Source organism: Dromiciops gliroides, chromosome 3, assembly GCF_019393635.1.
Source record: "Dromiciops gliroides isolate mDroGli1 chromosome 3, mDroGli1.pri, whole genome shotgun sequence".
Classification (NCBI taxonomy): Eukaryota; Metazoa; Chordata; class Mammalia; order Microbiotheria; family Microbiotheriidae; genus Dromiciops; species Dromiciops gliroides.
In genome coordinates, this window is record NC_057863.1 from 439,643,270 (window position 1) to 439,659,849 (window position 16,580).

The 16,580-nt window shown below is 35.6% G+C and overlaps 1 protein-coding gene across 1 annotated transcript in view; it reads left to right on the plus strand.

Moving 5' to 3' along the window:
- Positions 1-16,580, plus strand: part of OLA1 (Obg like ATPase 1) — a 255,463-nt gene that overhangs the window by 19,088 nt on the left and 219,795 nt on the right. Inside the window, 1 exon segment of the mRNA XM_043996908.1 lies at positions 16,402-16,545. Coding sequence (XP_043852843.1) covers positions 16,402-16,545 — 144 coding nt within the window.

Sequence of the window (16,580 nt, forward strand, 5' to 3'; positions counted from 1 at the left end):
AATATGGTATTCCAACCTCTCCACTCTTTTTCATAGTGGTCATTGCTAAATCATGCACCATGGTTTGTTTAGTCTTTCCCCTGTCAGTGTTAAGAGTTCTTTGTACCATAAAAGTACTGCTATAACTTGTGGTGTATATGGGGATTTTGTTTTTATTAATGATATCCTTGGGGTATATGTCGAACATTGGAATCTCTTGGTCAAAGGGTATGAACATTTTAGTCACCTTACTGGCATAATTATAAATTGTTTTACAAAGTAATTATATCGTTTCACAGCTCTACTGAAAATGGACTAGTGTTCCTATCTACTTATAACCCCTCTCATATCGACATTTACATTTTCTGTCATTTTTGTCAATTTACAAGGTTATTTTAGTGATTTGAAAGATTTTTTACATGGTAGTTAATAGTTTATAATTCTTTTGAAAATTTCGTTTATAACCTTGACCATTTATCTACTGAGTATTGGCGTTAAGTTTCATATATTTCTGTTAGTTGTCTTTATATCTTGGATTCCAAACACCTAATCCAAGAAATTTGATGCAAACATGTTTCCCATTCAACAAGTTTTCTTTTTATCCTAGATGCACTTATTTTAATTGTACAGAAATATTTCAGTTTAATGTAAACAAAAGTATCTGTTTTTTCTTTTTCAATTTCCTTCATTCTTTGGTTAAGAATACATATACTGGGGGCAGCTAGGTGGTGGCAGTGGATAAAGCATCGGCCCTGGATTTAGGAGTACCTGAGTTCAAATCCGTCCTCAGACACTTGACACTTACTAGCTGTGTAACCCTGGGCAAGTCACTTAACCCCCATTGCCCTAGGGGGGAAGAAGAATACATATACTACTAATTGTGAAAGGTATATTGCCTACTTATTTTAGCTTGAAAGATATATTATCTTAAATGTTATATATTATTGAAATTAACTTGAAAGTTATATTATCTTGTATATTATATATTATTGAGTTCCATTGTTTCTGATTCTTCCCTCTGTAGTCTGTTTCTATTCCACTTCTCTGTTAAAAAGTGTCATGTGGTTTTGATGACTACAGTTTTATAAAATATTTCAAGGTTTGGGAATGCTATTCCCTCTCCATTCCTATCTTTTTTCATTATTTTCACTTATATACTAGATATTTTGTTTTTTCATATGGGTTTGGAAATTATTTTTTTCTAGCTTTATAAGGTATCGTTAAGCATAGTATTATGTCTGACCTTTGTTCATCCTCCCAATTCTTTTCTTTTGATTTCAGTTTCTCATGAACCTTTCTGTAATATACTGGGATTCTATAGCCTTTTTTCTTTTTTTTTCTTTTGTTTTTAGTCAGGCATTTCTTTTTCTTTTTCTTTTTTTTTTTTTTGCGGGGCAATGGGGGGTTAAGTGACTTGCCCAGGGTCACACAGCTAGTAAGTGTCAAGTGTCTGAGGCCGGATTTGAACTAAGGTACTCCTGAATCCAGGGCCGGTGCTTTATCCACTGTGCTATCTAGCCACCCCTTAGTCAGGCATTTCTTCACTTTCCTTTGTCTTATAATAAATAGTTAAAGAAGTTTGGAATTTCTTTATTTTTATGTTTTAATATTCACACTTCTAATTTTAATGTCCTTTGTTGTTTTATCTCCTGGTGCTTTACCTTGCACTAGCCTGGTAAACTCCCAACTGTGGCCAACCAGATCAAAATATAATTGGTAAATGTTTAACAAAATACATTATTATACAGTACTGCCTAGATAATGTTTGGTTGTGGTTTTCTAAGTAAATCCCCATAGGAATCTGTTTTATTTGAGTTTAATACCACTGGTCTACATTTTTTATTGGATTTTCTTCTTGAAATTTTTGGTGGTTTAGCTTTTTTCCCCTCTTACATTTTTCTTTCATTTTTCTGACCCCTTCCCCATTGACGGATTTTTCTGAGGGCTGGCCTACAAGGCTGCTTTGACCTCCTCTCATGTTGGGAAATTTATTTTTCACCAATTGTAGTTCCTACCCCCAAGTTCTGAAAGTGTAGAACTGGCGCACGCTGGATTTTACGCTTCTGTTTCTGTCCTTGTGCAGTTGTATACTTTGGTCCCTTTGGTCCCTTTCCTTAGTTCCTTTTCTGGTTGGGCTAAATTAGCATTTGCTGGTTGATACAAAGTGGGGAGAGTTTGGGGTGAATATTTGTGATAGAATCTTGGTGGCCTTGGGATTCCTTAACCTAGGGGCTCCCCTAGGTTGAGGGAAGTCCAGTTTCTCCTTCATAACCCCTCTCATGTGGCTAGGTAGAGTAATTTTCTTCTACTTTTTTGAGTCCCTGCAGTAGGAGAGGAATTGCTGTGTGGTTGGTTCTCAACCCACAAGACCCTAGTTTTTGTGCCCTGCCAGAACTGGAAGCTGATAGGAGAGAAATGCTACAAGAATGTCTTAAGAATTAGAGTTTTCTGACATCAATTCATAATGCTATTTATCTTGTTGTTGGGCTTCTTCTTTACTCTGTGTATTCACTTCTGATTTTTTTTTTTTTTTGCGGGGCAGTGGGGGTTAAGTGACTTGCCCAGGGTCACACAGCTAGTAAGTATCAAGTGTCTGAGGCCGGATTTGAACTCAGGTACTCCTGAATCCAGGGCTGGTGCTTTATCTACTGTGCCACCTAGCCACTCCCTGATTTTTTTTTAATGGTATGATATTTAATATTAAGGTAATGCATCCAGTTTGAATATTTTTGGGATATGATTTTGGTCTAAGTGTGATTTCTGCCAGACTACTTTACATTTTTCTTATTGGTTTAGAAAAAAAGACCATTAAAATAGGCAGTCCTCTTATAAGTATTTTATGTTTTTGGGTTAATTGAACAGTGGTTTTGAGTCCCATTGTTTCTGATTTTGCCTCATCTGGATGTTCCTTTGATCTATTTCTCTCTCTGTTAACTAATGCCAAACTGTTTTGGTAACTGCTGCTCTGTAACATAATTTGAGATCTGGAAGTGTTATTCTTTTTTCTCCCAGCTTCCAGATTTGCATTTCCTACTGCCTTTTAGGCATATCAAACTGGATACCCTATAGACATCTTAAACTCAACATGTCCAAGGTTGAACTCATTATCTTTTCACCTAAACCCTCCTTTCTTTATAACTTTTCTATTGTTGATACCATCATCCTCCCAGCCACCCAGACTCATCTTTATCTCTACTTGTTTTCTTTTGCTTTACATATGCAACTGGTTGCCATGTTCTGGAGATCCTACCTTCTTTCATCTTTACCATATATCTTTCCTCACCTATGACACTGAAAGTATCTAGGTTCAGGCCTTCATCATCACAGCGCTGACTATCGGAATAACCTGCTGGTTGGTCTCTTTATTGGTTTTTTATTACCTTTAGGACCAACATTTAAATTGATACTCAAAGTCCTTCATAATCTGGTTCCTTCCAACCTTTCCAGTCTTCTTACATTTTATCCCCCACTAGATGGTGAAGTAGAATGGATTGCCAGACCTGGAGTTAGGAACACCTGAGTTGGGATTTGTTTTCAGACACTTACATAGGGATAATAATAGTACCTATATCCCAGGATTGTTGTGATATATTTGTAAAGTGCTTAGCATAGAGCCTGGCACATAGTCGTATTTTATAAATGCTTGTTTTCTTCTTTCCCAGCCATGAGCATTGATAGTTTTCTGTTTTTTGTTTGTTTTTTAGTTCTTTCTTTTCTTTTCTCTCTCTTTTATTTTGTTTTGTTTTGTTATTTATTTCTTTAAGGAGCTCTTTGTAACAGAAAGACCTTTGTTCTTGCCATCACCCATAAATATACTACCTCTAGTGTTCAAGAATTGCCAAATCCATCTTTCCAGTCATGATCTATTGGCTTTTCATGTCTCCTGCCTTTCCTTATAAAACCCTACTCTTTGTGTACACTGTGACCTCCAATACCTTGACCCCTCAGTTCTCTACCAGGCCTTCTCCTTGTACTAGCCCCTCTCTCCTGTTTCTGCATCTTGACTCCTTGGAGAACCAGTTCAACTCTATACTGTCCTCATTTCAATCCCTGTCATTTCACTGAGTGCATACAGCCAAGTCTTAGTTTTGGATTACTCTCACAATTTGCCACCTTTGTTCCTATACGGGTGCTGTTGAACAGTGGTGGAGAAAATCACTTAACTGTTCTGACTGTGTCAGCTACAAATTTATGTTAATACAACCTCAACTGGGCCTTCACTGCTGCTAGGCAGTCCTTCTAAATGTGACTTATTAATTTACTACTATCTCTTTCTATACAGTGGCTCTTCCAACATTTTTCATCCCCTTTCCAATTTCCCATAGTTGCCATTCTCCCCAACCCCATAGCTGACAGCCTTGCCTCATATTTCATCGAAGAAATTGAGGCCAATTGCTGGGAACTCCCAGCAATTATTCTTTTTCCTCATCTCCTGTCACTAATGGCTTCTGCTACTATCTTCTTCTTCACCCCTGTCTCTCATGATGAATGGCCATATTCTTTACCAAGGGTAAATATGGTCAGAAGTCAAATTGTATTTTGGTGAAATGATAAGGTCAGAAGCCAGACTGTATAGGGTTAAGAAGAAAATGAAAGGAAAAATAGGGGAGAAACTTATTGTAGATGGCCTTTTCAAGGAGTTTAGCCAAAATGGGCAAAAGAGATAGTGGGGATGGATCAAAGTAAGGTTTTCTGAGGATAAGGCATCTTTGTAGGCATCAGGGAAGGAACCAGTAGAAAGGGAAAGACTGAAAAAAAGTGATAGGATGGAGATAATAGAAGGGACAATCTATTGAATAAGACAAGATGGAATAGAATTCCTTAAACACATATAATTCAAGCATTTTGTAGTTTGTTGTTGTTTACTAGTTTCACTTGTATCCAACTCTTGTGACCCTATTTGGGGTTTTCTTGACAAAGATACTAGAGTGATTTGCTATTTCCTTCTCCAGATCATTTTACAGTTGAGGAACTGAAGCAAACAGGGTCAAGCAAACAGATTTGCCCTGAGTCCCACAGCTAGTAAGTGCCTGGTTCTCTATCCACTGTACCATCTAGCTCCCTTTATTTTATAGTTCCTTTGATTCATATTTCTTTCTCTATAATTGTCTCTTGGATTTTATATGGAATTATATATTTATATATATTATATAATTATATAATTATATGGAATTATATGGATTTAGATTGTTTTGTTTGTTTTCTTTTCTAGTATGTAATGTTGCTGGGGTTAACAGTTGTCTTAATGTCTTTGCTGATTTCCTTAGATTTCTAAAACATGTCATTAGAAGATATCTCATCTTTATGTATCTTTTTTTTTTTTTTGGCCTGTAATTTCTATCTTTTATCTTATTGCTATTGTTAGTATTTCTAGAACTGTAGGGAGATAGTAGACATCCTTGTTTTACTCCTATATTTATTAGGAAAACTTTTAGTTTATACCCATTGTAATCCAGGGATTCGGTTATAATTGCTGTGTCTTTGTTGAATAGTTCTGCTTTTAGGGCTTTTTTTTTTTTTTTTTTGAGAATTAGTGGCAACTGGAAAAATATCAAGCTCCTTTTCTTTTAAAAACCTTTTTAAATAGTATTTAATTTTTTCCAATTACATGTAAAGATAATTTTCAACATTTATTTTTTTTGAAAGATTTTGAGTTCCAAATTTTTCTCCCTCCTCTCTCCCTTCCCCAAGATGACAAGCAGTCTGATTTGGATTATACATGTGCCATCATGTAAAGCATATTTCTACATTAGTCATGTTGTGAAAGAAGAAACAGGACAAAAGGGAAAACCCACAAAATACGCCCCCCCAACCTCCCCCAAAAAAGGTGAAAATAATATGCTTTGATCTGCACTTAGATTCCATTAGTTATTTCTCTGGACAGCATTTTCCATCATGAGTCTTTTGGAATTGTCTTGGATCATTGCTGAAAAGAGGTACGTCATAGTTGATCATCACACAATGCTGCTGTTAACTATGTTTTCCTGATTCTGCTCACTTTATTCAACATCAGTTAATATCTTTCCAGAATTTTCTGAAATCCTCCAGATCATTTCTTATAGCACAATTTCATTGTTATAGCACATTTCATTCATATGTGACAACTTGTTCAGCCATTCCCTAACTGATGAGCATCCCCTCAATTTCCAATTCTTTGCCGCCACAAAAAGAGCTGCTATAAATATTTTTGTACATATGGGTCCTTGTGGTTTTCTTTGGGGGTTAGGGGACAGAAGAATGATCTGGGGTTGGAAAGGACCTGATAAAAATGGTTAGGTTTTACAACAAATTAGGGGATAGAAAACTGTGGGAGTGGATTACTTGCTTTTTTTTTTCAATCTTAATAGTATTTTATTTTTTTCCAGTTACATGTAAAGATAGTTTTCAACATTCATTTTTATAAGGTTTTGAGTTCCAGGTTTTTCTCCCTTTCTTTCCTCCCCCCTCCACAAGACAGCAATCTGATATAGGTTATATATGTACAATCATGGTAAACATATTTCCCCATTATTTATGTTGTGAAAGAAGAATCAGAACAAAAGGGAGAAACCTTAAGAAAAAAAACAACAACAAAAATTGAAGATAGTATGGTTTAATTTGCATTCAGATTCCATAATTCTTTTTCTGGATGTGGAGAACATTTTCCATCATGAGTTCTTTGGAATTGCCTTGGATCATTTCACTGCTGAGAAGAGCTAAATCTATCACAGTTGATCGTCACACAATGTTACTGTTACTGTTACTGTATACAATGTTCTCCTGGTTCTGTTCCCTTTACTAAGCATTAATCAATTTAAGTCTTTCCAGGTTTTTCTGAAATCTGCCTGCTTATTCTTTCTTATAGCACAATAGTATTCCATTTCATTCATATACTACAACTTGTTCAGCCAGCCCCCAGTTGATGTGCAGCCCCTCAATTTCCAGTTCTTTGCCACCACAAAAAGAGCTGCTATAAATATTTTTGTACATGTGGATCCTTTTTGATGATCTCTTTGGGATACAGACCTAGTAGTGGTATTGCTGTGTCAAAGGGTATGCACAGTTTTATAGCCCTTTAGGCATAGTTCCAAATTGATCCCCAGAAATGGTTGGATCCGTTCACAACTGCCCTAACAATGCATTAGTATTCTAATTTTCTCACATCTTCTTCAACATTTATCATTTTCCTTTTTTGTCATATTAGTCAATATGATAGGTGTGAGGTGGTACCTCAGAGTTGTTTAAATGTGCATTTCTCTAATCAATAGTGATTTAAAACATTTTTTTCCATATGACTATAGATAGCTTTAATTTCTTCATCTGAAAACTGCCTGTTCCTATCCTTTGACTATTTTGCAATTAGGGAATGACTTGTATTCTTATTAATTTGATTCAGTTTTCTATATATTTTAGAAATGATGCCTTTTTCAGAAACACTGACTATAAAAATTGTTTCCCATCTTTCTGCTTTCCTTCTAATCTTGGCTACATTGATTTTGTTTGTACAAACCCTTTTTAATTTAATGTAATCAGAATGATCCATTTTACATTTCATAATGTTCCCTACCTCTTGTTTGGTCATAAATTCTTCCCCTCTCCATAGATCTGATAGGTAAACTATTTCATCTCCTAATTTGCCTATGGTATCATCCTTTATGGCTAACTCATGTCCTCATTTTGACCTTATTTTGGTATGTGGTGTTAGATGTTGGTGTTTGCCTAGTTTCTGCCATACTATTTTCCAGTTTTCCCAGCAGTTTTTGTCAAACTGTGAGTTCTTATCTCAGAAGCTAGAGTTTTGGGTTTATCAGTCAGTTACTATAGTCATTGACTACAGTGTTTTGTGTGCCTAACCTATTCCACTGATCCACCATTTTTTTTTAGCTAGTACCAAATAGTTTTGATGACTGTCACTTTATAGTATAGCATCAGATTTGGTATGGCTAGCCCACCTTTCTATGCATTGCAAAAATTAATTCCCTTGATATTTTTGACCTTTTGTTCTTCCAGATGAATTATTATTATTTTTTCTAGCTCTATAAAATAATTTTCTGATAGTTTGATTGATGTGGCACTGAATAAGTAAATTAATTTAGGTAGAATTGTCAAATTTATTATATTAGCTCAGCCTATCCATGAACAATTGTTTAGATCTGATTTTATTTGTGTGAAAAAGTGTTTTGTAATTGTGTTCATATAGTTCTTGGGTTTGCCTTGGCAGGTAGACTCCCAAATATTTTATATTGTCTACAGTCATTTTAAATGGAATTTCTTTTTTTTTATCTTTTGCTGCTGGACTTATTGGATTTATTTTATGGATTTATTTTATATCCTGCAGCTTTGTTAAAGTTGTTAATTGTTTCAAGTAGTTTTTTAGTTGATTCTCTAGGATTCTTATACCATCTTGTCTAGCATTCTCTAAGTAAACCATCTTGTCATCTATAAAGAGTGATAGTTTTGTTGTGGGAGTGGATTTCAAAGATCAGTGGGAAGACTTTACCTTTATGAAGCTGCTATGTGGGTTTTGATGGCTCAGAGTTGAGTGTAAATAGCAATTGTTTCTGTTATGTCCAGAAATCCTGAGGGTCTTCCCCCTCCTTTTTTCTTTTCCTTTCTTTCTTTTTTTTTTGAGTAGTCAAACTAAATCTTCTTTTTCCTCGTTTCTTACCTAGACATAAATCACTGGGCTTTGCCTCAGACAAACAAACTTGGGAAAGACCTTCCTTTAAAAGGCCAAGGTCTCCCACTGCATCTGGGGTTATTTCTAGCTGTCCTGACCTTTATGTCTTGCTGGACTCAGATGATCCTGGAAGAGAGAATGAGGCTGAAGATTTTGCACAGCCCTGCTTCACTTAAATCCAGATATCACCCTCCTGATATCATTGGTTTTCTTTGAGACTGAAGGACAAACAACAAACAATGACAACAAATAGTTTCAGACCAACTGTATCTTTGAACAAGAGAGAAGGATCACAGGACCAGAGAATGACAACGACCTGATTTTCAAAAACTGAAAAATTGGAGATCGTCCATTATAGGCCAGTGCACTGGGTATGACTTTGATTCTTGGAAAAATTTAATAACATAGATATTAAAAGGCTAGTTAGTGAAGATCAAGAAGCTGTAGCAGATTATAAACTATTATTATAGCTTCATCAACACCAGGTTAGATCTAATTAAACATATTTTAATTTTTGAAAGGGTTATTCAACTCTGGTAACTACTGTAGATATGGTTTACCTTGATCTTAGCAACACGCTTTGCAAACATTGTTCTTATCTTCTTGTGGAAAAGATGGAGTGATATGGGATAGAAATAGTATACAATTAAATTGATTCAGAACTGACTAGAAATAGAGTAATGAATAATGTTTTTATGGCTTCTTGGAAGGAGATTCAAAGTCAGTCAGAGGGCAATAGAGTGATTCATAGTTTATGTTAGTAGTTTACAACATGTTACCACTGAAAAATTGTTTGTCAGGATACCAATCAATGCCAATACCAGTGAATACCAATGGATGCCAATTGAATACCAATGAATACCTATCAAAACCAATGCAACATTCAGTATCCATGAGATAATAACATATCTAGAGGAAGTCTTTTGACACATGTGGCAGATCTCTTGTCTAGAGCTTATTGAACTTATTGATGCACATGGATAAAGGTGACATGATAAGAATGTTTACATGGGTTGTGATTGCACACACTCCTGATGGGAATACCCACATTGATCAGAAATACATTGAAATATTGAGGAAGTTGATTAGGAAGGATTTCTCTTATGGAGGGGCCCAGGAATCTTTTTTTGTGTGTTTTTTTAAAAATCAATGACTCAGACAGAGGCATAGATGGCATGTGTATCAAATTTGCCAATGACACAAATTTGGGGTTGTTAACACGTGTGGTTAGTATGGCTCTTGTTTTTTTTTTTTTTTTTAGTGAGGTAGTTGGGGTTAAGTGACTTGCTCAGGGTCACACAGCTGCTGTGTTAAGTGTCTGAGGCCTGATTTGAACTCAGGTACTCCTGATTGCAGGGCCGGTACTCTATCCACTGCGCCATCTAGCTGCCCCCAGTATAGCTCTTGTAAGACAGGAACATTGATCTGGATCTAGCAAAATGAAATTGAATGCAAATTCTCACATTTTGGTTTATTAAAAATCAGCTTGATTACATGATGGGGGAGTTTAGCTAAACAGCACTTTTTCTCCCTTGAGAATTAGCTCTTTATATAACGTAAGGAAAGTTCTTTGCAAACCTTAATGCTTTATACATATGTTAGCCATTTTTAATTATAGTAGTAGTATAGTATATGTTGAATTGAATTTTTAAAAAAATAAGCAAAAAGGCAGAATTAACCACAAACACATACAAGTATCTTTTCCTCACTAAACTAAATTATTATGAATCAGTATTCAGACCATAGTTATTTCTTCTAGGATACTTTCTCATCTGAGATGCTTATTACTTTAAAAAAGCCCTTTAGCACACTTCTCCTTTCTTGGACATCTCCATCCTTTTCTCTCAACTCCCTCTTTAAAAAAATTACTTTCTACCTAACCGTAAGTTTTTACTAAGTCTCTTTGGCTAGGAGTGAACTGCTGTTTTCGGCTTAGGCTCTTTTAATCTTGTCTTTTCTAGATCAGAAGTAATAATGCAAAATATATAAAAGTTAATTACTTAATTGATCTTTTTCTAAAAGGTTTCCATCTTGTAATGGTCTTGATTCTTTATGGTTGTAGGACTGGGGAAAACAGACAGGGCATTGTGGTCTGATGGAGATAGCCCTTGTTCTGGAATCAGAGCACCTGGGTTCAAATTGTCGTTCTGCTATTTATTCCCTTCTGTGACCTTGGTCAAGGTACTTATCCTCTCTCTTAACCTCAGTTTCTTCAACAGCTTGCTGCCATGGATTCAACTAGTTAAAGGTCCTTTAAAACTTTACAAATACTATGATCTTATACATGCCTTGCAAATATGGAAACTATATAATCTATAAAAAAGACATGCCACTAATTATATAATAAATTTAATAGCTCTTTTATCGGTTTTTGCCATTTAATTTATATATATTTTAATAAATAAAAGTATTTTATTATTTCCAGTTATACATAAGGATAGTTTTCAACATTTGTTTTCATAGGATTTTTAGTTCCAAATTTTTCTCCTACTCTCCTTTCCCTACCCCCTCCCCAAGACAGAAAGCAATCTGATATAGGTTATATATGTGCAATCACATTAAACATATTTCTGCATTAGTCATCTTGTGAAAGAAGAATCAGAACACAAGGGGAAAACCTCAAAAAAGAAGGAAAAGAAATACAGCCCAGAAGTAGAAACAGTATGGTTCAATCAGCATTCATAATCCACAGTTCTTTTTTTCTGGAGTTCTTTGAGTTATTTATCATGAGTTCTTGGAAATGTCTTAGATTGTTGCACTGCTGAGAGGAACCAAGTTGTTCATCATACAATGTTGCTGTTACTGTGTACAATGTTCTCCTGCTTCCATTCCTCTTAGTCAGCATCACTTCATATAAGTCCTTCCAGATTTCTCTGAACTCCTCCTGCTCATTGTTTCTTACAGCACAATAGTATTCCCATTACATGCATATACCACAACTTGTTTAGCCATTCCCCAATTGATGGGCATTCCCTCGATTTCCAATTCTTTGCCACCACAAACAGAGATGTTATAAATGTTTTTGTACATGTGGGTCCTTTTTCCCTCTTCTATGATCTCTTTGGGATACAGATCTAGCAGTGGTACCACTGGGTCAAAGGGTATGAACAGTCTCCAGAATGGTTGGATCAGTTCACAACTCCACCAACAATGCATTGGTGTTCTAATTTTTCCACAGATTCTCCAACATTTATTATTTTCCTTTTTTGTCATATTAGCCAATCTGATAGGTGTGAGGTGGTATTTGGCCATTTAATTTTGGCCTCAAGATGCAGGTTCTAATTGAGGGGAGTTCAATATTTGCTGACATTGTAGCTGTCAGTACTCAGGAGGCTTAATTACAAGTTTTTTGTTTTATTTTTAATGATGTCATTTCTTAAAGATTAGAATCGTTGCTATCAGAGTTAACTTCAATTTTACTTTAATTTTATGGATTTCCAGGTCATGTTATAAATGCATGCTAAACTTTGTGACTAAAAATGCCCTATCTGGTCAGTCTCTTACACCCTCCCTCTGTCCTTGTTGCCCTTCTTTTCCCTTCCTCTCCTCTTTCTGTCTTTCTCACACACACACATACACATATACCTCCTTAGACTCATTAAAAGTGTTGCTAATAACTCACTTTATTTAAACTTAAATACTTTTAATACTTTAAATACTTTTCCCAAGTTTAGGTATATTTTAATCATTATCTCTTTTTTCTTGAGTTTCAGGGCCATGATAAAAGTCACATACAATCCAACTCCTAAAGTTTAGTGATGCCTGTTTGCTGATTCCCTCAGCCAGATAATCTTCCTTATCATCTTTTATTTTTTTATTTATTTATCTATTTTAGTGAGGCAATTGGGGTTAAGTGACTTGCCCATGGTCACACAGCTAGTAAGTGTTAAGTGTCTAAGGTCGGATTTGAACTCAGGTCCTCCTGACTCCAGGGCCGGTGCTCTATCAACTGCGCCATCTAGCCGCCCCATCATCTTTTATTTTTTAACCACAATTTCCATATGTTCTTTTTGCATTGACTACTTCAAAACAGAACAGAATTCTTTTACATCAAGCAGTTAATTTACACGTTATTGCTTTGGTTTGTTGATTCCATTTACAAAGAGCTTTGGAATGTTATATGCTTTTATACTTAGAAACTAATTGTCCTGTTTTGTAGTTGATAATTTATTTTGAAAGTAGTATTTACTAGACTGTGAGCTGTTTTAGAGCAGGAACAATTTTTTGTCTTTCTTTGTATTTGAAGTATTAAGCACAGTCCTTGGCACATAGTAAATGCTTAATAAATGCTATTTGACTTTATCATTTTTTAAATATTCATGATGGATGAATTATAGCAACATTGGGTCAACAGAATTATATTGCTGATAGAAAAATAAACAAAATCATGGTATATGTACATAACTGGCATTGGAAAAATTAATAATGATAATCTATTAGTTACATTGAAAGGTTCTCTTGTGTCCAGGTTACTTAAATAACTCCTTCCTCTGTTTTCTTTATAAATAGCTAGTTTGTATTGGGTCTCTTTTTACTATGTCCCTACAAATTGCTGAGGTCACTTATTTAATAAAACGGGCTAAACTTTTCTCTCTGTTCTAAAACATTGGTTTCCTCAAAATTACATCTTAGTTTTCCTTTGTCATGATGGCTTAATTATACAACAATTTTATCATTTAGACTCCATGTTAATACTGTAGGGTGGAATACTTCTGGAAAATGTTCTTTTTTATATATATATATATATATTCCATAAATAACCTTTAGATTTTTTTTAAAAAGCACCTATAAAGTACTTGGTGTCTTGCTTCTAGGTGTTGGAATTTGGGGGTGGGGCAGTGAGGGTTAAGTGACTTGCCCAGGGTCACACAGCTCATATTTGTCAAGTGTCTGAGGCTGGATTTGAACTCCTGAATCTAGGGCTGGTGCTTTATCCACTGTGCCACCTAGCTGCCCCTGTTGGGATATATCTTAGTCTTTTTTTGGGGCAGGGGGAGGTGGGGCAATGAGGGTTAAGTGATTTGCCCAAGGTCACACAGCTAGTGTCAAGTGTCTGATATATCTTAACCTTTTTTTTTTTTTTTTTAGTGAGGCAATTGGGGTTAAGTGACTTGCCCAGGGTCACACAGATAGTAAGTGTTAAGTGTCTGAGGGCAGATTTGAACTCAGGTACTCCTGACTCCAGGGCCAGTGCTCTATCTACTGCGCCACCTAGCTGCCCTCTTAATCTTAATAGTATTTTTTCCTAGTTACATGTAAAGATAGTTTCCAACATTTGTTTTTATAAGATTTTGAGCTACAAATTTTTCTCTCTCTTTCCCTTCCCTCCCCAAGACAGTAAGCAATCTGATATGTTATATATATATACGGTCACACTGGTGGGATATATCTTTCTTTTTGGGTCTCTAGCCTGCTATTCTGAAATTCTATAATTCTACTATATTGACTGTTCTGGGAATAAGAGGATAAAATAAATAATAATAGTTTTCATAACCTTTTTTTGTAGAAAATTTGTAATAGTTCCATCAGTATCCTCAGCACCTTTGCTTGGAAGATAGAACCATGAACTCCCAAACCTCTGTTTAATAAGGGGGCCCAGGCCAATCACCTTTTCATTTCCCACTGGCTGCTGGCTCTCTTTTGGACTTCTCAAGACTTCTCAGCTCATGAACCTCATCATTGGGAAGTCTCCCCATAATGTGAAATACAGCAAGCCTTGGTACTCATAATTTATCAGTACCCTCTGCTCCCAGTTGGAGGAAGATGCTGTGAGCTCCATTTAAGGAGTGGGCCCAAGGTGGCTATCTCTTTATTTCTTACAGGCCACACTTTTTTGAACTTCTTTGGACTTCATTATGCCCAGTGGACTTCTCCATTGTACCTTCTCCGTCATTGTTTCGTAAACTCCTTGAGGGCAGGAACTATCCCTTTTCACATCTCTATCCCTGGCACTTAGTACAGTGGTAGGCACATTAGTAGATGCTTAATAAATATTTATTGAGTGACGTCAGTTGTTGTCAGTCTATCAAAAAGCAAATTTTAGTGTCCAGTCTTAAAACTTCATGCTGAAAACCAATCAATAACTCCTCAACTCCTAACCTTACTTATGAAATGATGATGTTGAAGAAGGATGTTTTCATTCCTCAGTAGTGCTAAAAACATTTCGAAGCAAAGTGAGTTATACTTAGCCCTCATCTGCACAAATGGAAGTAATTGGTAGTGTGTATGATCATGATATCAAATATATTTTGATTTAGAAATCATTATATTCTTTTGGGGGAAGGGGAAATGATATTTACTTAATTAAGTTTTGCTTTGGCTATTAAATTAGTTTGCCATTCATTGAACAAAAAACAACTAATACACAAGGACATAGCCCAAAAATATCATGGGCAAGTTAGACTTGGCAATAAAGAAAATTGTTTTGGGTAATCTGTGTACATGGATTATTTATAGTTGACTATCTCTTAATTTTGCCAGTTGTTTTCTTGATTTATTTATTTATTTTTGGTGGGGCAATGAGGGTTAAATGACTTTCCCACGGTCACACAGCTAGTAAGCATGATGACGATGAGTAAAACTAAATGTGTGTGGTTACCCTACCTGTCCCCTTTTGGGGAAAGCTAACTAGGACAATAGTTTGTGTCTGAGGCTGGATTTGAACTCAGGTCCTCCTAAATCCAGTGCTGGTGCTTTATCCACTGTGCCACCTAGCTGCCCCTCTTGATTTAATTCTAACAAGAGACATTACTGGCACAACTTAAGTTATCAGTTCACCATACATTTAGATAGGTGGCTGCTTGAGTTGTGAATTTTTGTCTTCTGAGTGGGTAGCTTCCCTTTTTTCCACTCATCTAAAATACTTGGGGAATGACCAACCTATACAGGTACCTCATCTTATGTAAAGGCAGGGAGATGCTTCTCTTGTTTACTGTATTTGAAATATTATTTAGTACTCTGTAGCTGAAGTCCATTGTGAAGCAATATCTTAACCCCTCTCCCCCAAATTAGGCTAGTTTTTTTTTACAATGTATAGTGACATTCCTAGAGATTTGGTTGGCTCAGGGGACTATTTCCTCATCTCCTGAGGACAAAGCAGCCATGAGGAGGTAGAGAGGCTCTCCATATGATTGGCTGGCAGATCTTGATGGGAGCTTTGCTCAGCTGAATCACCTCAAGGGGACTTTAATGCCTATCCTTGTTAAATATCCTACTGCTATGGTTAAGTAGATGTCTGTTTATTAACTGTCATATTTAGTTTCATTATTGAACCTAGCTTACCAGGGGACTGGCCTATGTCAGACCCACCTTGGAACACACACTGTAGGTTAATAGTTTTTTGTAATATTACTTGGGAACTATTTATATGGGGGTGGGGAACAGAACAAGCATTTATTAAGTGCTTACTTATGTGCCAAGCACTATGCTAATAAGTGCTTTATAAATATTATCTCATTTGTTCCTGGAGGATAGGTGCTATTATATTATTATTATTCATCAATGTTTTACATTTATACATTGTTTTAATGGACAAACATGTTCTGAATAATGGATTTACAAGTATGCTTTTAGAATATAACCTCAGTAACTGCATATGTTATAAACTCATTTTTCATTTCATAGTAAAATTGTGGTTTACCCTTTCAACTTTAGCAGGTTATTTTTTCCTCTTTTATGGATTATATTTGCATTTTGGTAAGAGGATGTTTTGTATGTGTCAGGAAAACAATTTGTTTTAAAGTATACTTTAATTCTGTTTCTAGGAAATCTACATTCTTCAATGTCCTAACAAAGAGCCAGGCAGCAGCTGAAAACTTCCCATTCTGCACTATTGATCCTAATGAGAGTCGAGTCCCTGTACCAGATGATAGATTTGATTTTTTGTGCCAATATCACAAACCTCCAAGGTAAATGTTTTTGTTTTGTTTTTTTCAGAAATCTT